General features: G+C 42.7%; 2 protein-coding genes across 4 annotated transcripts; one reads left to right on the top strand and one right to left on the bottom strand.

The window, feature by feature from the left end:
• Positions 1-1,197: 1,197 nt before the first annotated feature.
• Positions 1,198-16,322, top strand: LOC129589120 (lachesin-like). 2 transcript variants are annotated; one of them, XM_055483658.1, is made up of 13 exons: positions 1,198-1,918; positions 8,721-8,887; positions 9,422-9,629; positions 13,016-13,174; positions 13,490-13,540; positions 13,638-13,715; positions 13,866-13,933; positions 14,005-14,028; positions 14,215-14,374; positions 14,481-14,525; positions 14,706-14,783; positions 14,912-14,965; positions 15,709-16,322. In XM_055483658.1, the coding sequence occupies exons 1-13, from the start codon at positions 1,849-1,851 to the stop codon at positions 15,912-15,914; spliced, it is 1,368 nt and encodes a 455-aa protein (XP_055339633.1). In that variant the 5' UTR covers positions 1,198-1,848; the 3' UTR covers positions 15,915-16,322. The 2 variants fall into 2 exon arrangements, with proteins under 2 accessions (XP_055339633.1, XP_055339634.1); XM_055483659.1 differs by lacking the exons at positions 14,912-14,965; positions 15,709-16,322 and having other exon boundaries at positions 14,578-14,763.
• A 138-nt stretch (positions 16,323-16,460) lies between these two features.
• Positions 16,461-22,203, bottom strand: LOC129589148 (zinc metalloproteinase nas-7-like). 2 transcript variants are annotated; one of them, XM_055483708.1, is made up of 13 exons: positions 21,983-22,203; positions 21,460-21,528; positions 21,266-21,388; positions 21,002-21,048; positions 20,838-20,908; positions 19,914-20,095; positions 19,735-19,835; positions 19,300-19,430; positions 19,049-19,239; positions 18,513-18,646; positions 17,371-17,515; positions 17,106-17,305; positions 16,461-16,760 (listed from the first exon to the last, which is right to left on the bottom strand). In XM_055483708.1, the coding sequence occupies exons 1-13, from the start codon at positions 22,101-22,103 to the stop codon at positions 16,656-16,658; spliced, it is 1,620 nt and encodes a 539-aa protein (XP_055339683.1). In that variant the 5' UTR covers positions 22,104-22,203; the 3' UTR covers positions 16,461-16,655. The 2 variants fall into 2 exon arrangements, with proteins under 2 accessions (XP_055339683.1, XP_055339682.1); XM_055483707.1 differs by having other exon boundaries at positions 19,049-19,430.
• Positions 22,204-22,647: the final 444 nt, after the last annotated feature.

Raw genomic sequence — 22,647 nt, forward strand, 5'->3', positions numbered from 1 at the left:
AGTGAAATGACGAAAATTTCCCGCCAGACTATTAACTAAGGAGGCCAACGAACCAAAAAGCCGGTGACGGGCTGCGTTGTACACGTTATACGGCATTTGTACTGGTACATACTACAATACGCAGTTTGCACACATCTGGACAATGTAACTGTTAATTCGCCGGGCCGATCGCCCATTAAACACCTGAAATTAGATTTGACTCGTTGAACACAGCGGAGAAATCTTAAAGCGCAGCAAGGAGAGCGAAAAGCACTTTGTCTTGGGATATTAAACTGGCTTCCATGCTAACGAACCGGAAAGTCCATAAAGCCCGGCGCGCGCGGGCTGCACTGACAATATCCAAAGCCGGCGCCCCACTGCACTGTGCACAACGGGCGATCCGGCAATCAAATGCTTTCACTACATGGGCTAATTCGATTTTTTGGGACCTTAACCTTTTCCCCAACCGACGTGGAAATTAATCGTGCAAACAATTTCGGCACTGTGTAGTTGCATTTATGTACACTGCGTAGAATCGTGGCGAACGCTATACTTAAGTTTGGTAGTAGTCGATCAGTTAGTGAAATATCGATTGCATCTTACTCATTACAAGTTATTTATATTAAAAAATACAATTTTATGGCGAATACAGCTGATTTTCAAAGGAAATTTACTACACCGAAAATTTTTGATAAATGTTGGTGGTAAGTGTTGAGTTGAAATGTTGTTTGTGTTAAGTTAAAATTGTTGAAATTTTTAGAACTCTGAAAAAAAAAATAATTTAACTCACATATTTTGTTAAGTCAAAAGGCGATCATGAATTTGTTCAGACGCTTTCTGAATACAATTAGCAAAGCGGAGGAAATCGATCGTTTAGGGATAGATGAATAGGGACGATGCTTGTGCCAACCTGTAATGAGCGCTTGTGGTACCGAGCTTTTTTCAAAACGTTCTCAAAGTCACTTTTAAAATGTGTTTTATGCTGTTAATGGCCAAACTATTACTTTGCGCGTAATTATGACGCAACGCCTACGCAAAAGGCGTCTATGAGTGACAAAGTAGCGATTAGAATATTGTAGGTGTATTTATAGGTGACCGCGTATATAATCCCGTTTAGCAGACCGTATCGCGCATATTTATAGATCCGCCCTTGTGGACCACTGCGCAAGCTTCATTGTTCCCGGACCGGAGCTGTTGGACTAAGCCCCGCCCCCTCCCGCCTGCACATTGTCCGGCTGAAGTACAGGAGACCCGACCAAATGGTGCAAATTTCCGCTGCTTTTCCCTTTCACCATCAATAAAGTACGGCGAGAATATTCAACGTGTACAACTGGCATCGTACTGCTGTACATGCAGGACTCAATCTGGGTAATTATTCCCGTACATATCGTGCCTTCCACCAATCTGCCAGCACCAAAAATCACGAATTGCCCAGTGACTGTACATGCGTTATACTACGCTGGCACGCACATCGTGAGTGCATCTTATGTTATAGACGTCGTATTATACAATCGACGCTCTGTACCGGATCCACAGTTTTCTTCACATTATATACAGTGCCAGCACAGCTGATGCCGGGGAAAAATCGGCAAAATCTGTTCCCATAACTAATGACTTCCTTTTTGACCGTGTTGGGTGTCACTAGTTGTTCGAGGAGTGCTGCTGCCGCCGCCAACAAATTGGGCTCGCTCGGCACTGGATTAATTCACACACCAGCGTATCTGTATCCTATATGTATATTCCTCTGCTTGAATTCCCTTGAGTGTTGCTGATCCCGGCAGTTTTATTTTGCCGGTTTCTACCGATAAATAAATAAATAAATATTCTATTTGGTGTGTGTGTACAGTATATCCTTGTGCTGTATTGGCAATGCGACCCTGGCTGCTGTATCCCATCGGTGCCATTGTGCCGGTTATCATCTGCATTGGCTGCGTTGGAGGTGAGTGCGGTGACGATTATTCGGCAAGCGGCGATTATTTATCACTGTACATTTCATAGTTTATGCAAGTTTAATTCGTAACGGGAAAGAATCGTTAATACGCCCCAGCCAAATGTCATCGATTTTTTTTCATTCGCAGCGTGGTCCAAATTCGAGATTTATTGTACCGGTTTGCATGGCTGGAAGCCACAGTGATTAATGGTTTGCTAATTACAGATTAATGACCTTTTTACAGAAACGCTCTATTTTTACAAAAACTTTAAAAATAAATACAAAAACTTTAAAAATAAATATTAACTGGCGCTACGAAACCTTTATGCATATTAAGAATATTAATATCAAAATGCAGGAATTGATTAAAAACACAATATGTAGATACGTTTCGTGCTGTGGTAACTACTTAGTGGATTAACTTGAGCTTAAAGAATTTGGGTCGAAAATCAATATGTCGGGTAAAAAGTTCTGGCATTCCCTGTTGTGTTAATTAGCCGGTTCGCTTGCCTGTCCCTGACAAGGCGATATATGTCCACACAAACATTCCCGTCAACAGAGGATGTTGTACGTTGTGTGCCTCGATTTTCTTGTGTTGAGCATTTTTGTCATGGCCCTCACATTGCACAATAGCCGGCTGCACAATTCTGTTAAGGTGCAGCCAAGCAGCTGACACACGTACTCACAGTCAGCAAGCAGCACAAATCGGCGCTCGACGTAACCGGAAATGAAGGAACCCTATTGCCGAACTGTATGCTCCTGTCACAGCGCGCCGCATTTTGACGTAGTAAAAATGCCGGGCCGCTGCTGAGAAAATTCCACCATTTATTTCCGCTATACTGGGCAACCTGTCAAAAACACGATCCCGGCAACATTTCCCTCTTATGACAATAGCGCAAGCGCGGGCACACTTGAACGCATTACGCAATCTTCGATGACAAATTGTCGGCGTCGCCGTGGTTGTGCAGTATATATATATGGGTCAATTGTCCATTGTTTCCGCGGCTGCCAGCCGGCTAATGGGTGCTGACAGCCGCGGCACCGGTACACTCGCGCGCGCGCGCTTCTTGATTAAACCCGTATCGATCCGTGTAATATGTATGTTTTTTTAAAATACGATACGGTGAGAAATCCTCCTAACTCGTTGGCAAGTGATTAAACCCTGCCGAGTAATTACACGATACATCTGCCGGGGTAAAGATAGACGCTAATGGGGAAACAAATCTTTGACCTACAGATACACTGTTGCAACGGCCGGCGTCCTGCAAAATGCTCAGCGACAGTATTAATGCATTGCCGGTTGCCACGACAAAAGACTAGTGATTTAAGAAAATGGGCTTAAGCTCCGATAACCATTATCCATGGCTGTTATATATGCGCCCGTGTAAAAGAGATTGACCTACTGTGCAACGGAAACTGGAATCTTCAATTAAGACGCTGCGAATGCGCACTGGCATGGATAGCTTGCCTTGTGCATATTGCTTCTTGGCGATCTGTGTGTATGGGAAATGCGAGTGTTTAATACAATGACCAGCGGAGTGGGCATATGCTCCCAGTCCAGTTTAAAGCAATCAAATCACCACGTAATTCACGCGGAAATATCGCACAATGACAAATGGTGGCCCCCGACGCTGGGCTCAAAGGGCCATTGCACTGAATTGGCTCTCAGGCCGTTTTCCTTATAAACCTTACACATAAATCGACTTAAAACATCGCTCTACCCACCGTATTTGTATAAATATGTTTAAAAAAATCTTCAAATTTTAGATTACGGTGATTTTGCTCTCACACAAATTTTTTTATAAATTTGTGTCACTTACTACAGCATTTTACAATCTCCCTTTCGTTGTTATATAATTTTATCTATATAATTACAATGTCGTTTTTTATATTTTTCGTTTTACTTTTGCCATTTCGCGCTTCCTTTTGCCAATTTTCTCCTTAGAAAAGGGATGCTAACGTAAAACTATATACCGGCAGTTTTAGTAACGTCATATAACGTGTTGCATAAGCTTGTTAACACAAATTTGCTTTTTTCCGTTGTGCCAATATCTGCGGGTAGATGTACATTTGGAGGCCGCGCGACTGGATCCGGTGCAAGGGCCATCCGGGTGAAATTGAGTATATTTTCAGGGGGAAGACGATGGTAATATAAGTGAGTTAGTCGGAATATGAACGACCGGCAAATTGTTTCCGTCAACAAACCCAACAGCGTTTTTTTCAACGGCCACTCACAGGCACACACATTCACACATATCCACACATCGCTCCATTAATGCGTCTGTCATTACTTACGGCTCATCAAAGATGTATGCAGCCGGGAACACCGGGCACATATCCATAATATACGCATATGCATATGTGTGTCCCCGAAAAGAGGTGTCGGAGTTGAACGAACACTTCCTGTATTAATACCCTTTTTAACCGGCACCGGTTTTTCTCTGTATATACCTGCATACACAAACCCGATGAAAAATCCCGGCAAATATTTGCCATATCGCTGTGCTCTTTTGTTCGGCATCATGTTATTCCATCAGGATTGTTGATCGTTGTATGTACGTATGTATACAATGTATTGACCGGCATTGCTGGCATCATCCTACCCATCAAAGTCAAATTTCCGGACAGAGGATATTTCCCCGGCCCGGCATGCCGTGATATAATCAAGTGTAGTATGCAGCGCGCTGCTCACTGGCCAGCGCTTATAATTAAATTACTATTTACACATCATTCCTTTCCATCTGATCCCCGCCGCATCTTAAATCGTCATAAAATGCCCAAATCAGACTTTTGTCAATATTCCCTTGAATTTGTCTTGCCAGTCGCGGATTGCCATATCGCTCCGGCTGTGCGTGTCTTATATTGTTTTATTACACGTTTCCCAATTAGTTGCTCGTTTATTGCGTCCCGTGTTTCTGTGTCAAATTGATGAGTTTAATGACCTAATTGAATAATTCAGTGATTGATGCTGTACCGGAAACCACGTTCTGTTATAACTGAACCGTATTTTATTTAAACCAGAAATTCTATATGAAAACTTGGTTTTGAAATGCGTTGCATTTCACCGCCTGTGTTTCTGCAGCAGCATGCAAGGGAGAAGTACCTCGATTATGGAAATCAGATCTAATTTTTAATTCAATAATATTTTGAATGTTAACGTTTTATTTGTTTTTGAATTATAATAATTTTTGAATGGATCTGAATCTAAAAAGGTTTTAATCAAATTTTCGATTTGATTTTTAAACAACATTTTTGCCGGCTATGGTAAGAAAGAGTGGCTTAAAAGACAAATTATGAAAATAGTCCGAAAGAAGAGATTACCCAGCCAATCTTGTGTGTCCCGTTTGCTTAATCCAGCTGCAACTAGAAATCAGCCAGACCAAACATATTTAAAACTTATCCGGCGCCCATCTAAAACTTTCTTCACTGGGAATTCCACCAAAATATTCCGTTGACCAGTATAATAATATTGTATGTATATACAAAACCTCCTACTGGGTGGGCATCGCTGCCGCTGCCGATTTGTAACCCCAAGCTAGAAAATCCTAACAATCACATTAGGAACACAGCCGATCACAACAAGTCCAACTCTTGCTTCCCATGAACGTATCTGCGTGGCTGTGTACCATCCCAGCAACGGGTCAAGGATTTCGGACTGCCGAGCGGCGATTAAGTGGGCACAATGACGGGTTAAAGGTCATCTCTCCTCCCAGCGTCCTAATGAATGCCATTCAGACAGCGCGGGGCCCAGTAAGCATTACAACATACTTCCCCGGAAGTGTAATTTTACCTCCCAATGACCGGCTATCAGTGCAATCCCGGCGACTGCCAAACAGCGGGATAGTATGCAAGGAAACACTCAATGCGTTCAACTACGTTCGTTTGCTGTCCTCATTGCTGCCTTTAACACATCATGACGCTGCGACCTTGTATTTCTTCCTCAACCTGTGTAATTTTCCAAATTCTTTGTAAATTCCTAGCACAACATATTAATTAAGAGCTTTCGTAAAATTAGAGCTACATAACTTTATGACGGCAAATTTGCTTTGCTATGGATGTTTGAAGAATAAAGTAAGATGACTGTTAATCTTGTTTTGGATAATCGTACAGTTTACATAGCTATTTTATGAAATTCGAAATACTTAGACGCTTTTGGTCGGTTGATATAACAAAGCATATATTTTGGTTTTCGTAGTAAATTAAAGAGCAGTTTGAAAATAAGCAAAGCGTGACGTAAATGTGATACGCCAGCGCTTGTCCGTAAATGTATAGACAGATTTGATTAGGTTTATTTTGAGCACGAGTTCACTGCAGGACCCATAATGTCAGTAGCCGACACGTGTGTCCTTAGATTGCCCGTAAAGTACTGCACCGTCGGTGAATGGGGCAATCAGCTGCGGCTAAGTCAGGACTCAGGAGCACAATGGCCACTGCCGACCGCATAAATCTGTTTAACCAGTTACAATGGGCATTTATCGCCAGCGTGCGAGGGCAGCCAGCAAAGTATCCCGTCTGGCGAAGTGTCAGACGGTAGCAGCAATCGTCGTAGACCACCTTCTGTGCTGGCACACGCCATCGATTAAGGCGATATCGTCCTGGAAAAAGACGGCAGGTGTACACACCCTCGTAGTCTCATCCATCGCCGTACAGCGCAGTTGATCCTTGACTGGTCACTGTACAAAAGGATCAGATTACAGCTGCCCATTCAATGCCTCTGTATGCCACGATATACAAACCACACAGTGGTATGCGCTATTGTCCCATTGAGGAGCAAACTTTAATATATTCCCATGTAAAAATATGTACACACCATCGATTTGTCGTTTTGTATCGAACTTATGATCAGTATTTTCTCAGATAATATCTTGGTAATATGCGTGATTCACTTATAACGGCTCAGCTCGTTGGTAAACAATCCACTTGGCCTGCAAACGGCTAATGATTACGTGTGGTGGTAATTGGATTGGAAACCGACGAATCAGAATGCAGAGAAAAGAGATGAATAGATAGGCGACGCGCAACCGGTAATCGTGCGGCATTATGCGGCCAGTGTAATTGCAGTGGTCAGTGTGCCGTGTGCGCGTTGGCCCGTTGATTACGTGTTACCGTACAACAGCGGATCGGCACTGCCCATTCATTACGTGTTGCGTAGGGCGTACGAACTGGCTATTTCGGTGCTGTCTTGGCTGATAAATACAATGTTACGTACGAATCGGCTCTGGATCATTCCATGATTCTCTTCCCTTCGCAGTACAACACTAGTACAATAATATCCGTGCGTGCCGTGCCCGGCTTTTGTCAAATTGACGGTTGCAACTGTCAGCAACATCTAATTGTGCCCAACTAATTTTAATTGATGGCACACTTATTGTGTATCAATTCGATCATTCCCGCGCCATGGCGGAACAAGTGCCACTGCTGCCGCGATCAGCGAATGGGGCCGGTTGGCCAAAAATGTGCTGCTGACACGTTCACTTTTCACCAGCGCCCCTTTTTGGCAACAATAAAAATACAACTTGACAGGTCGCGTGAATACACTGCGCCGTGCATGCTCGAACAAGTCCGGGATATCTGTGTTGTGCGGCGTATTGTTTCTTTAGCCCACTGCTTGCAGACAAATAACAGCACCAACCAGTGATTATTCCTGACCCACATTCTCCGAATCGGCTCGCGCGCGCTACTTTGTCATTTATTCCTTCGCGCTGACGCGTGTTGCAGAGAGGCCCGGCAAACTTTGCCTTGTAATTTGTCCTGTACAAATGCAAACACATGCCGCCAGACGATGAGAAACAGCCAAATGTTGCTTCTTCTCCCGGCACATGTCATCCCACAAGGGAAAACTAGATTTTTTTCCTCTAAAACAGCAATTTATTTAACGTGCTTCGTTTTATTTAACGTGATTTGAACTTCATAAAAATTCGCTAGGAAATTTATTTTTTGTGCTGTATATAAAAAATCTGACATTAACATAAATCCTGAAGTATACGTGCTTGTAATGTGTGAAAACAGTTTGCTTTTTCTGTGATAAGAAATGCCAAAATTTTCTATGATTTGTCGATCCGATAAATAAATTAACTTTAACTGTGTGGACGCTTACTTAAGTAAGCTCGCTGCAATTGGCTTATATATAGATATAACAAATTTCTACTAGTTTTTAGTTTTATCGTGATGACCGCAATTGCCCTGGGTTTACGTTTTTTCCTTGTTGAATCTGCGGATAAGATTAATAAAGCAATATTGACCTATCAAGCGCATATTCAACACGGAAACATAACCCTCCCAGCAGTGGCTGCGCGGCATTCCCAGGCGATTACGGGCTGATCGCGCAGCGCTCATCGGATAATGTGCGCTGCGCCGCGATGGGAGCCGCTGTACATACATCCATAAAAAGTATGTCAAATCGAAAAATTGTCCACCGTATACATATGTATATATGAAAAATATCCCAGCCACACAACACCAATACACACGGGTCCAGTGTGTATGGGAATTTAACTTCCGGCGTCAGATTTCGGCAAACCCGGCATCGGACGCGAGTAGTGGCCACACTTGAAAATCAAAGAGAGAAATCCCGCTGGAGCAGCGGATGAGCCCCGATAAGCCAATTAGCCGGCGAACCGAGCCGGGACGCTCGCAAGAGCATCCCATACTGGTACTGGCGCAGCTGCGCCCCGCCGGCGGCGGCGCTAGATAAACAGTCACTCCCATTAATGAGTCATTTAGGCGCAATTATCTGTCGGGCACTTAATCAGCTTGCCGGCATTTTAATTCAATTGCTTGTAATTCAGTATTGTACGTTTATCTATTGCAGTGCACGTGGAGGCGGCTAAGAAGGCGCATAAGAATGCCGCACACGGGAAGCTGGGACGGAAGCCGATCGAATTCGATGCCCAGATGGAGAACGCCAGTGTTCCCTTGGGCAAGGATGCCGTGTTCACTTGCCGGATTAATCAGAGTGTTAAATCTGCCGATCTACAGGTAATCACCGGATATGTATATGCCGCGGCTCCCTCATTGTGCGCTGCGATGTTCATCGTCCCGGTTGCGCAAGCTCATTTAAGACCAACCGACCAGAGATCCTGAGATCAAACTTATCCATATATTTTATTAAATTATTATATGCGTTAACATAATTTATTTATTTTACGTAAGCATGTCTGTTGAAAGTTTCCTATGACATTTGACAACCTGTAGCTAATACTTTACCCTTTAAGGATGCGAGTATGCATGTTTGTGAGTTAATTTTCATGTAACGAAAAAAGAGCGCGTACCACACAGATTTTAACCTGTGTTTCGTAAAGTTTGTATTATGATAATGTAAACTAACGATTTCGAAGCATGGAAATGGCAAGTGGTGCCGTGATCCTATTTATGTTTGTACATGGTAAATCTTTAGCAGAATTCCCTTCGTGATCCCGTATTCTTACTTAATGGTCAGCGCTTAATCTGTCCTTTATGATGTTGATGCTCTCTGTACGTATACACTCCTTGTGATCCTGTATGTATGTACAGCTCGTCTGGTTGCGGCTGGACTCGCAGACAATCCTGGCCTTTGAGAACCGGCTGGTGCAGAATAATCCCCGTATAAGCGTCAGCCACGAGGAGCGCCGGGAGTTCAGTCTGCACATTAAGAACGTCCAGCCGGAAGATGCCGGCCACTACGCCTGCACCATCAACACCAATCCACTCTCGCAAATGCGCGCCCATCTCGACGTTCTGGGTAAGCACTTGTCGTACACTGACCGATCAAAGGCCGGGGATTTACTTCCCTACCGAATGTGCCGGCCGCCATTAAGGCGATAGTGCCGGCCAAATGCCCACAAACAATCACTGCCACTGCCGGCAGTGCGGCATAATATACAATGCCCGGCATTAGTAAGTCCCGCTGCTGGACAATTACGTCCAGATTAATAATTCACGCCAACCCGAGCATGATTAATGAGCGCCCTACCGGATGGTCGCTAGATCGATGGACATAACGCTGTATACATCTCTAAATGACATTATGTAGCCACGCGCATTATGCGTTTGTTTTCCTGTCCATATGTTGAAAGAGACGCCTGTATGTACAGATGGTCAGCACGGCACAGACTGGACGCCGGTTTGTCCCGGCTTCCGCCACGCTCTAACACTTCCGTTGATATCCATCGTCACTTTGCTTTCAGTCATGCCCTGTATATATGTCCAAAACTCCGGCCAACAATCCCAAATCTACGAGTATATGCTTAACAAACCATTCTGTTAAAAAAAACTAATAAATGTTTACTGCGCGAAAAATAAGCATAACAATTTGTTAATACGTGACAAATTAAGCTTCCTTAGAGGTTCCATAGCCTACTCTATTGAACCTATGGCAGAGTTTTCTGGATACACATGTTGGCAGCCTCTCCCATTATCATGTACATGTCGTTTTCGCATCTTTGGAGTTTTTTGTTGTGCTTAGTTTATCAGCCCAGTTGGCGGTGTTTTGCAGAAGTCGTATAATCTCGAAAATATTCCCCATATAATTCAATTATGAGCAATATGCTTTGCGTTGTGCTGTACACTTAAGAGGGAACGTCAGACATGTGTATAATGGAAGATGATATAACTGTTTGGCATCACTTTGCCGGGCCAAATTATCGTCCCTTATATATTTAATTAAATATTGCCGGGAAGAGAAACTGACCATGTCCAATCCATCCCGGCGCGCGCCCATCTCCTTCCTGTGTTTACCCAGTGCGATAGCAAGCAAAGTGCCATCCATCATTTAGCGTCACAACGGCTGCTGGTTTTGTTGACGAGTGGAGCACATGCATACATATTGATATGCACATACACACAGTGGGTCAGCGAATGCCGGCTCTGTGTAAAAAACACCCGCCTGCATGTGACAATAAGTGGCCACTTGAAAAAACGCTACTAACACAACAGTCGGCCACTTGAACGCGAGTGTTTTGCACGCCGGGTGCTGCGGTTACTTGAGCCGCTGGTCGACGTCTTAAAAGAATGCCAATTGGGCTCGTTCTTGTTTTACAAATGTCAACAAATTTGATAGGGTTTTATCCAGTTAAATTTGTATAATCACACTGTCAATAAAGGGCAGTGTGTGCCGGGGAATCTGGGACTAACTGGGAACAATGTTTACTCTCCGGCCTCCATAACATGCACACTGTGAATAGCCCACAATGATCGGACATCTTGTCATCTAGATCTGTCCAACAGCGAATTTATATTGGTCTTCAATGCTAAGAAAGCAATCATTTACTTGTATTCCTGTACATGCGCGTTCCTACTGCCTATTGCAGGTTATTTTGCAATAGTTTTTGGAACTCGGTTTTACCAAGGTGCACTACAAATTACAAAGTATGCAAACATATACATGGAGGGCAAAAGCTGTACTTCTATGTGATGTTATCATAATGGAAAAAAAATTTCAGTCATACAAATGTCTGGAAACTGTACCCTGTACAGTTGATTTGCATTATTTTTTCGTGATTGTGCAGTATTCAACATCAACAGATATATTTTAGGCATTTACTTATCTATTTAAGCCCATGCAAGCTTTTTATTTCTTTTGGATCAAATGCACATCAGGTTTATATATTTTTTCCTTGATATATTTTGATATTTATTCGACAGGACGTTAGTTCATACGGCGTTGCATTTAATACCGACACTATATTCTCCCAGATTTTTCTGAATGTTTTAGCCTCTTATCCAAGTGTTATTCAGTCTTTAAGTGTAAACACAGCGTGGGCCGAATGATACTATCGGCATAACCTGTTTTGATCCCTGGTGACCTTTGATGGAAAGCCCTCGACACACCCGACGAGAGGCGCTCTTGAGAGTCGTTCCCCAACCGGCATCCTGCTATCAACGGTTGGCCATTTGGTCACCGGTTCTACATACGCAGCGATGCAATATTCTGTGGAAAATACTCATCTTATGATTCTCACTGCGCATAAAACACCCACGTAATCGACGTGCACTAAGTGGACAATCTGGGCAATGCGCTACTTAAAATGACGCTAACTGACCACATGGACGCCGATTACGTTGTGGTGTAAACACTGAGCAAATGATCGGATCTGTCGTATATATGTATCACAGAGTGTAAATGCCCATCTGCTGAATTTCCCGACAGTGATGAAATCATGTTATAACAAAAGTCCATTAGCCAGGATTCAGTATGAACTGTTCGCGTAATGAGCTACCGTATCCATCATAAGCGAAGTGAGCGACTGTAAATCAGACACGGTACATAATAATTAATATGCCGGCAATGGGATCCTGCGTATACCGGTTGTGCATTATGGCACCGTTTGTGCTTGATTGAGCAATCCATGGGAACACAGATGGGCTGCATTATTCCTTATCCCGGGCACACTTGACATCATTTTCGCTCTGGCGCAGTACGGTACCGCACCGGGCCAGCTGCAGTTCACTCGGTTGAATTGGAATATTCCAACAATAATGGTGACGGAATTAAACACACCGAATTAAATTTTTCCTCTTTCCTTTTTTATTTGCGACACCGTAATTATTATTATAATATTGTACGAGTACGTTCACTAGTTAGATTTCTTTAGGTAATGCACAATAAATATTTGCATATGTATTTACATAAATAAATATGGCACTTATAATTGCCAGACTGTTACTAAGTAAGTTTTGGTACTTTATTTATTTTGTCTTAATAATAATTTTACCGAAGTAAAAGCAATAAATACTACACAATACACATAATGAGGCAGAAATACTGCTAGCCACACGGCTCAACAATTATGAAAGTAAATCCCATGTACTCGTAATTTTATGAAAGACGTAAAGTTATAAACATACCAATCAAATCCACATACTTCCGCTGCGCTGTGGATATGCTGTCCGGCATCCGTCCGTGCGGACAGCCTATAGCAAAGCACGCGTGGAGAATATTGTAATTTAATCAGGCACTGGCAGTGGCATAATTAGCATGGCAAATTGATTTATGTAGATTAAACGAAGCCTAATCTGATCGGCCGGACACGGGCAACATGTTCTCCGTGAACACACGTACATATATATCTGTATATATCAGGGCATGTCTCGGGGGGCGATTATAACAAAAGCGCGATCATTTTGCAGTGCCTCCGCTGATCCTGGCCAACGAGACCACCGAGCACGTTGTTGTCCGCGAGGCCTCCAACGTCAGTCTCAAGTGCGCCGCCAGCGGACACCCGCGGCCGACCATCAGCTGGGTGCGCGAAGACAATATGTATATTACACCCAAAGGCGAAGAAAAAGGTACGACAATATTTGCTTCGGCTTCTGTATTATAAGAGTACTATGTTAATTGTAATATATGGTGCTTGTTGGTTAAGATGTTATCCAACAAGCATATAGTGTTTAATATTACTGTATACAATCCTTTTCTGCCGCCACAGCGATTTACGTTTTGATTTCTCTACTCGCATCGATAACTGAAAATAATTTGTACATCATAGGTAATGCTATATGGATACGCCAGTATATATAATTTTGGCATGCCGAAATTTTTATATACCATAATAATCATGATTATGTCATTTATTGTAATTTTTACTTTTATACTTTTCATAGCTTTGACATATAACGGATCGGTGTTAAGTCTGGAACGCGTGGGCCGATCAGGTGAGAAAGGTTGACCGATTAAGGCCATCTGCAGTATTATTCAGTGGCTGTTACTAGTGGAGTAATTATCTGGGTTGAATTAATTTTATAATTGCAGATATGGCCACGTACATCTGCATGGCCGCCAACGGCGTCCCACCGGCTGTCAGCCAGCGGACCACCGTCAAAGTCGAATGTACGTAAAGCACTTCCGGTGGCCTTAAACGCCGCTGTTAAGCCTACTCGAAGGAACAGGACAAATATGCTAACAGCAGCCGATTTGTTTGAATAGCCTAGTGGATTTTTAAGTCTGTAATTTCCATTATTTTTCAAAATGCTCTTTCAGTTCCGCCCATGATATGGGTCGAGCCGAAGCATGTGGCTGCCTGGATCGGCGGAAGTGCCACGTTGAAGGTAAAGTACATTAATATTAGCAATATTTCCGCATCTGAAGCACTCAGACTAATTTTTTTCATTTTTTGCAGTGCGAAACGGAAGCTTTTCCACAGGTAAATTCAATAGCATGATATACCTTTCGTTAAGGTATTTTGTTAATTGTTATGTGACTGTGATCCAAGTATGTAGCAAAACATTCTGTTGCTGATGCAACCAAACATTTGCGATAATGAAAAGTTTCTAGAAAATTACGGAAGAAAGCAAAAGTGAACGTGTAAAATGGCAAACGCTTTTTAAAGGCCGTGCATTTTTGGCTGCGGGAGGGCGTTATTCTGACCAACAGCGACAAGTACGACATCCGCGCCGAACCGGCACCCGAACCGCATGCCTACCGTATGAAGATGCAGCTGACCATTCGGAACATGGACGCTAAAGACTTTGGCGACTACACATGCAGCGGTATGTAAAGGAGATATCAGTCTTTTTCCTACGTTATAAACTGCGGCCTTTAATTGTAATCCTGGCCAACGAACGCGTGGATATTTATTTTGCTTGTGCATTGCAGCCTCTAATTTCCATGGGAGCGTCGAGGGAGCCGCCAAGTTGTACGGTGCGTGAGCGAGTATATATATATTATACCAAATCTATACTGTATCTTATAGAACTATATCCACATGCAACAATCCGAACCGGCAAATGGATGCCGCTAATTTCAGTGACCCGCGGCTTGGGCTGCAACGCTTTCATGCCATTACTTAATATAGTCCGCTTTAATCGTGTTGTGTTGTAGAGGTCGAAGCTCCTCCGGAGGGAAAAACAACACAGGGCAAAGGCAAGTCAGCCCAACGGCCGGGCGGTAATAAGAAAAGTAAGCATGAACCCGGCTCCACCTGCTGGTTGTGTTTGTTGTCATGTGCCGATGTGCGCGGCTTTTATTATTACATGCAGCCGATTAATGGCCGGTGTTTTTTCTCTCTTCTTCGATGGGATTTATAGAGAAAGGTCACAAGCATGCCATGCGAATGGGCGTCAATGCCACCCGATTAATTGGTACTGTCTCTCTTAATTTAATCGTGACTGCACAATTTAACCATATGATTTCTTCGATTTACGTTAATTTCTCGTTTTTTTATATAGGTATTTCGATGTTTGAATGAATTAATGTATACACAGTTATTAACTAATTTTATATGTATGAACGGATTTTCATTTATTCGTAAACGTCTAAATTGTGTATGTACTGATCGTGAATATACTACTGGCACTCGCACATTGAATGAAAGGTTCGTAGTTGTATGCGCAGTGTGTGCATGACGATCAGTGCTTGATCAAAAAATTGCATTTCACGGAATGCCGTTTGCATTTTTGAAATTGCATCTATCATACTTCTGGTCTAAGTCTGTTCACCTTTAGTGTGGATTTATTATAATCGATGAATTACGTATATTAATACTTTTCTATCGCAGGAAACTAAAAATTTATTGTCTAAATAAAAAAAAGTGGTATCAGATTTCTCGATTGTTCTCATGAAGACTGATGAAGTAGAATTTTGTACACTGTAGTGCAAAGTATTGTATTTTCATTAACTGTTATTTCTTAAAATTTAATTTAGCGCTTCGTTGACTGGCGTGGTTACTCGCACCAGGAATGACGTTATTGTTTCCGCAACTAATTTCAAATAAATATTTCTGCTAAGTTATTCTAATCCAAAAAGTCTAAAATCTGTAGTCAACTAACCTGTAGAAAATACATCGGATTAATCGATTGAATTTCTCAGCAAGCCGATATTGCAGATGAGAAGTCCTACTACGACAAACAGCAAATGGACCACGATCCGTCGATGCCGATGGAGGAGCCTCAGAAGGGGCCCCTCCAGCGCAAGTCCTCCAATGGCAATAACGGCAGCCCGCCCTTGACCTTTCGCACCGGCTGCCTCATACCGGCCTTACTGTTGTATTTAGTCGCCTTTCTCCTGATTATGTACAATCAAAGGACGTAGTCAACCGGGGCCCGCTCGCACGCGCCAGTCGGCCTGCAATCCCCTCAACAAATCTGTGATTATTGCCCTCGTTTTCAGCAACAAGAATTGCCGAAAAGTTACGGACCACAACCCCAACCAGATGTACCAGCAGCTAACAAAAAATCAACCGATAAATTTTGTTCAGAAAATTTCTGTTTTGATTTTTTCACTCTCATCTAGTGCGTGGCGCCGATCCGGTGGTGTGCCTAATTATACAGGGAGTATCGGATATTTGCACAGTGTAGAATAATCAACATTTTTTGTGGGACATTCGATTATCGAAGATCTTGGGAAATTAAAAAAGCGTATTTAAGCTAAAGAAAAATTCGAATTGCATTTGTCGTTATTCAGTTTTTCTTCGTACTGGGAATCTTGAAATACTAAAAAATAACTCAACTGCATTTTGGAATAGTTCGACTATGTGTTGGCCACAAAGAAGTCAATTCGATGAGGAGAACCGAACAACAGACACATAAATCTGCGACGATCAAAGTTCAATTCATGTTTCGTTATTGCTCCCGAGAAATTTCAGTTTTAACAAATGCTACAAAAATAAATAAAACAACAACAAAATAAATTCAACTACAACAACATGCAAAAGTAGAAAAGCAAATGCAACAAGAATCTGTTATGGAAAAAACTTTGGAGATCACTCAAAATTTGACGCAAAGGCACTGACAAACAAATTTATAAAATTAATAACAAAAAGCAGCTGTCAAATCACCAGAATTCGTTGGCGTCACTATATTGCTGGGATGCGGAGCGGTCGTATAAATCGCATCGTAGCCAGTCCATCAAACGACGAGGCCGTTTATCGGAAGCAATCTGCAAATGACAAAATACAACTGAGAATTCAACGCTTTTGCTCGTTTCGAAGTGCTGATAAATAGTAAACTACAGCTTTTTTCGGCTACAGAAATTAAGTCGTCGTATCCTTGAATGAATTCGACAATGATATTAATCAATGTAGAAACAGAAATGTGCGAAACTGCAGAATCAACAGAAGCTGGACCACTATCAAGTACTTAATTTCTTATTTTCTGCCTATGTAAAAGTTATCAGTACCCTATGGACTTGAGCTTGAACGGGTGATGCATTGTGGTAAGCAGGTTTTGTTTATGATTCCGTGACGAATATCATTGCTATAATCAACACAACAGCACAACGCACCTTGAAAACGTTCTTTTCCAGCGGATAAATCAGTCCATCCGCTAACAGATACACTTCTGAATGCGTTGAACTGTCAGCCACTGTCGGCCACTCCAGCGCCGCCTGCAGCCGCCCCGGAAAGCCCATCTCTTTGCGCAGCGGGAGCGGGCCGCGGACCTGATTGAAGTCGGAAAGCGGATGCAGCACCCAGTATTCCTCACCTACCAACACGCAACGCATCCGTCAGAAAAGATCTAGCGAAACAATGCAGCGTCCAGAGTCGCACCTTTAATGAAGACAATTCGGCCCTCGGTCCAGACAAACGCAGCGTCTAGATCGCCGGTTTCTGGCAAGCCGGGGAAACCGCTGGCGATATCTTGTGGGTAACCGTCCAGGGCTTCGAAACCCTTGTATTTCCAGTATAACTGGCCCTGTCATCGTAAAGTCATATTTAATTGTGGCACGTCGCATCTTTCCCAGTGAGAGTGAATTCACATGATGAAAAATTGATTTGCAGAGAGAAGATGTAGAATTTTCATGCTGTATTGCCTGTTCTGTCGCCTTAATAAGGACCATTCTTTGCTGATGTTGCCAGTTGGTTCCAGCGGAATCTCCCACCGAGCACTCCGTTTTGACAACGGTGCTCAAATTTTGGAATATTTTTTGAGTTTCCACTTTCGAAAAGTAATCATAGTCAAAACCCTGATCGAGAAGGATCCTTTTCCGACCCCGAAGCAATAGCAGAGGGTCTAATCATTATGGAAGGAAAGGTGTCGAGAGTGCTGCAGCTGCTTACTGATAACGCAGAAGAAAATGGTTTCTGGCACGGTATCATCCGTGTGGTGCAATATCGCGAAAATCCACAGATAAGCACCCCGTCCCTGATTTATTTTTTTTCTCGGCCTGGAGTAAAATTATCGTTCCACATTATTTTTCTTAGTTTACCTTAGTCCTTTATCTGTTCCAAATATTTCCTGGCTTGAAAAATTGTTGCGGGGCAAAAAGTTTGAAATTATGAATAACTGGAAGAAAATATCAGTACACCGATCTCTAAGATACCGCCTAATTTCTTTTCGAAAACGTTTGATGAGTGGCTGTTTAGCTGTTTGCGTTGTATAGAGATTAAGGGACATTGTTTTGAGAAAATACGAGGAAAGCGCTGATGCAATAAAAAATCGTGCGATAGTTATCATTACTTTCCGAGTAACCCTCGTATTTATTACTCCAAAAAATATATACGCGGTCTGACATGTGCCACACAGCGCGACTGTTTTGAGCAGAGTTGTATTATCCACCGGTTTACATCACAATGTAACATTAATTTTGCGTAAAACCTAACAAAAAAATGTAAAAATGTGAAAAAATTATAAACAGTATAAAAACAATATTAGTTTTCAAAAGAAATGGTTAGTGAGCCCGGAGGCTTACCTTAAAGAAATAAGTATGGCCGTTAATCCATGTGAAGGCCGCGTCGATATCGTTGGGCAGGTTCGGATAATACTGCTTAATAGACAGCACTTTGGAGATATACCGATGCGGATCCACCACCCAGAAGTGTTCAGCTGCAACAGTAAAGGTCAACTCATTGTCAACATCCAGAAGACAGCCACATCAGACTGACCAGCTTAACAGGCCAAACTCGTATAAGAGGCTCATAAAAAAAACGAAAAACCCCGCAGATATAATGTTGATCGAAAACCCTAGGGCTATGGACAGCCGGTAAGGAAAGCGTAGCTTATATGACCGAAAGGGTAAAACAGAACAGAAACAATGAAAATATTACGACTAGTTTTCTGATTTTGTTTCTAGTGATTCATCGATAATTTAACTTGCTAAAAATTCTTATGCCGACATTGTTTCATTAAATCAAATTTGTGCAACAGATATCAATAATGCACTCACCATGTACAGACTGTATGGCGCGATTCAGAACTTTTCAGCCTGCAGTAGTTTGTTTCGCTTACCGCTGAATATATAAACATGTCCGTCGTTGGTAGTCATAATGGCATTCGTATCGAAGAATTCATCGCAGGGATTGAGCAGACTGGCCACACCGGCTTGCTTCAGGGTGATGGTGGGGCGTGTGGGCGGCGGGGGCTCGGCGGTGGTGGTGGATGCCGGCAGGGTGCGTTGCCGGCCTCCCGGCTCCTCCTCACTGCGTACAAAGTTCAGGTATTTCACCATGTTGGGCGGGCGTTTGGCGGCCGGCGCGTACACACTGCCGCAGCCGTAATACGTGTTGATCTTCTCCGCGTCCACACCGCTCAGTTCGCGCCGCTGTCCCAGCATCTTCAAATTGATGTTGGTACTGGTCGGTGTCAGAGTGGGTCGGCGTTCGTCACGCGACTGCAAAACCAGAGAAATTCATGTCATACTTTACAGAAACAGCTGATTGTATTCCATAGCCTTATCCGATTATTCGCGCCCAAAATTATTAACAAATAAAATTAAGTAAAGTTTTTCTGGGCGTGAAATTACAAACAGCTGCGTATAATATAAGATTCTAATGATATTTTTCGTAACTGTACGAGTATGCCAGCATCACTCCGATCGTCTTAGACAGATCCAGAAAATTATCGAAATGCACTTGACTTACTGGATAATGAAATACCGAAAATATTTTTCGTTAAGAAACTAAAGATATACTTACAAATGCGTAAGCGGAATAGTGCATAACCGAATTGTAGTCATACTGTTTGCCCAGGTCGTCGATGCTGCCGACGGCGCGTTTGTGGAAGTTCACTTCGCGACCTATCACAGAAACCATAATAATCGACCTCATAAGGAAATACCCAGCCATTGTCAAATGGATACATTCATGATGCTTACCCGGTTCCATGTTGGACCACAAAATAGTGATAAACGAATCACGGTCCAGTCGCGTGTGCTCGTGGTAGAAGCCCAGCACGTGCAGGAGTTCATGCGCGACCACACCCATCTCGGTCAGGCACCTCCACGGGTCCAGCGTCACCACTTGCTGGCCGCCGCGCCGACCCACGTACGACGAACAACTGAAACGAAACACCAAAATGATAGTCACAAATTTCATCGAGACATGCTCCGCGTTTTACCCAATTGTGTTGGGGTCATACGGAGTACTTCCATATAATAAAAATTAATGGTACTCATAACAAAAAAGCGCCAATAACTGCAAACAAACAGATTCTGATACAAGTATGCATTAATTAATATTAGTTGTTAACAACTGACAATTCACAGAGGATTGTATTGTATTGGGTGTATCAAAAACTCAGTTCTCCCCGTCTTTGTAATATATACTACAGCATTTCAAAAATAATATACCAAGGGCAATGATTTCCGTACGACTGCGATAAACATTTCTTGTGATTAATTTAAAATGCATTCTCGATTGTTACGAAACTGACTACTGTTTTGAAAATGGTATACCGTATGTTAAAAGCTTATTTAAAAAACAAAAAATTCCTTAATTTTTACGAAGAAGCACGAAGCAGCAAATGTACACTGGTTGCTGCTTTTAGTGCTGTCTCGCCGGCGTGAATAACCGAATGGGAACTCGGTCAAACACCGGCCTTGACCGAGGCCGTAGTAGAGTCTAGCGTACTACGTACAATACAACGGCGACGTATCTCCGTATTAGCTAAGCCACTGCATTAAACACCGAAATACTGCGAATGTAGTGTATACTGCGCCGTGGCTAAACTATTTCACACTGTTCCAACACACCGGCACTCAACGGTACACTACTTCCGGTTGTGGCTAGCGCGCACTTACCCTTCACCCGGCATAATGCGCACATAATCCGCTTCCGAGGTCCTCTCCACAAAACTGATACACGTCTTTTTCTGTAAAAACCACATCACACGTGCTGACCACAAGGACAAAGCGCACAAGATGCGGCTGCTGTTTTCTGCGGAAATCAATGGAAAACAACTTACTCGAATTTCATCCATTGCGCTGTAGATCATTTGCTTCTGCTCGAAACCTATTCAATTCAAAATTGGTTCAGCGCGAACAGAAATACCAAAGACCTGAGAAAATATTAATATGCCAGCCAAAATAAATGGGCCTCGACTTATTTAAAGAAAGATTCAAAACAACACAGTTATTACGCTTAAGTGTTTTGCAAAATAAAATTACAGTTCTTAAAGATAACAAATTCAAAACATGAACAGAAAGCTGGCATCGTTGCCGAAACTCACTGTAATATGGGTCAATCGTATAGGGCACCACTCCTTTCGTCCATTTCCGGTAGTCAGCATTGGTTACCGCTCGAACCTGTCGTTCGAAGCCGCCAGGCAGCACAATGTCGCCTTCATGGTGCGCTAAATACAGTCCACGGTTATTTAAATCAGCCTTACTGTATAACATATTCGCAGCGAAACCGGCAGCGTACCTCCCACTTCATCTGCATTGGGTTGCCACAAAAATTCCTCAGAAGCACTTTCTTCGGGAGTTTCAGCCACTGCAAGATAAGTTGGTTGAAATGCAAAACGCTGCAAACCACATTGCGCACATTTCATAAAAAAAATCTTCTCCGCACCGTAAAACGCTTAAGTGAAAAGGAAAAATTACACTTAAATTACCTACACCGGAAAAAAATAAATTTTATTTTGATAAAAGATTCGGAGTGCAAAAATGCGGCTTAATTGATTAATAGCGTAGGGCGGATACACCGCAGCCGGCTGCTGATCGCCATCCTTCGATGACGTCGAAAGTAAACAAAAGTAAACAACAACAACAACAACAAAATATCTTCTGATTCAGAACCACCCAACAAATTGTTGGTTTAAATAAACGAAAGATGACCAGTGCTTCTAACAAAAACCTCCACCTCGGGATAACCGTTACATAAAGGACGCATTAACTGTCCAGAGCCAATGTACTACTTTATAGTCATTCATATGACTGCAACATACACAGGATATCGTCCACCGAAAGCCGTTTAGAAATATAATAATCCGGGATGATAGATGCACCGTTAGTTCTCCACAATACCGTCATCCACAGGCACAATAACTGTATCCCGTTGGAATGCATTACAACGAATTGTGGGAAACGAGAGCCGCCGCTCACCAGACACCGGTCTCGTGTTGTGCGTGTGTTGTCGCAACACGTGTGCCTCTGACGAACATGAACAGCGATACACATTGACGACTGCCATTTCACAGTGGATGGTGTTTTATATACGTACGGAACAGATCGGCGACAACACTTCCGCAAGGAAATCTACCTTAATTACCGTACCACTACCGCGCTGTCTACACTGGCTACTCGCGTCCAAATATTTGTTTACCGACCCACTTGACATTTGTCGTCTTAAAACAGATTCCATCGCCAACTAGACCATCGATATCATTCCCAGATTATGATGTTGCAGTATATTTGAAACAAATTGCAAATACAAAAAACTATACAGAACGTAACTTTTTATAACAAAACAACCCGTTGACCTATCAACAGGAAGCTACACAAAATTAGAAAGCAGCAACTACACCATATTAATTAGCCACCACAAACAAGTCGGATGTCCAATCAAAGCTTATTATTATGAATTTGTTTTACCACTTAATCAATATTACGC

The sequence above is a fragment of the Paramacrobiotus metropolitanus genome, unplaced genomic scaffold (genome assembly GCF_019649055.1).
Source record: "Paramacrobiotus metropolitanus isolate TYO unplaced genomic scaffold, Prichtersi_v1.0 Parri_scaffold0000033, whole genome shotgun sequence".
Lineage (NCBI taxonomy): Eukaryota > Metazoa > Tardigrada > Eutardigrada > Parachela > Macrobiotidae > Paramacrobiotus > Paramacrobiotus metropolitanus.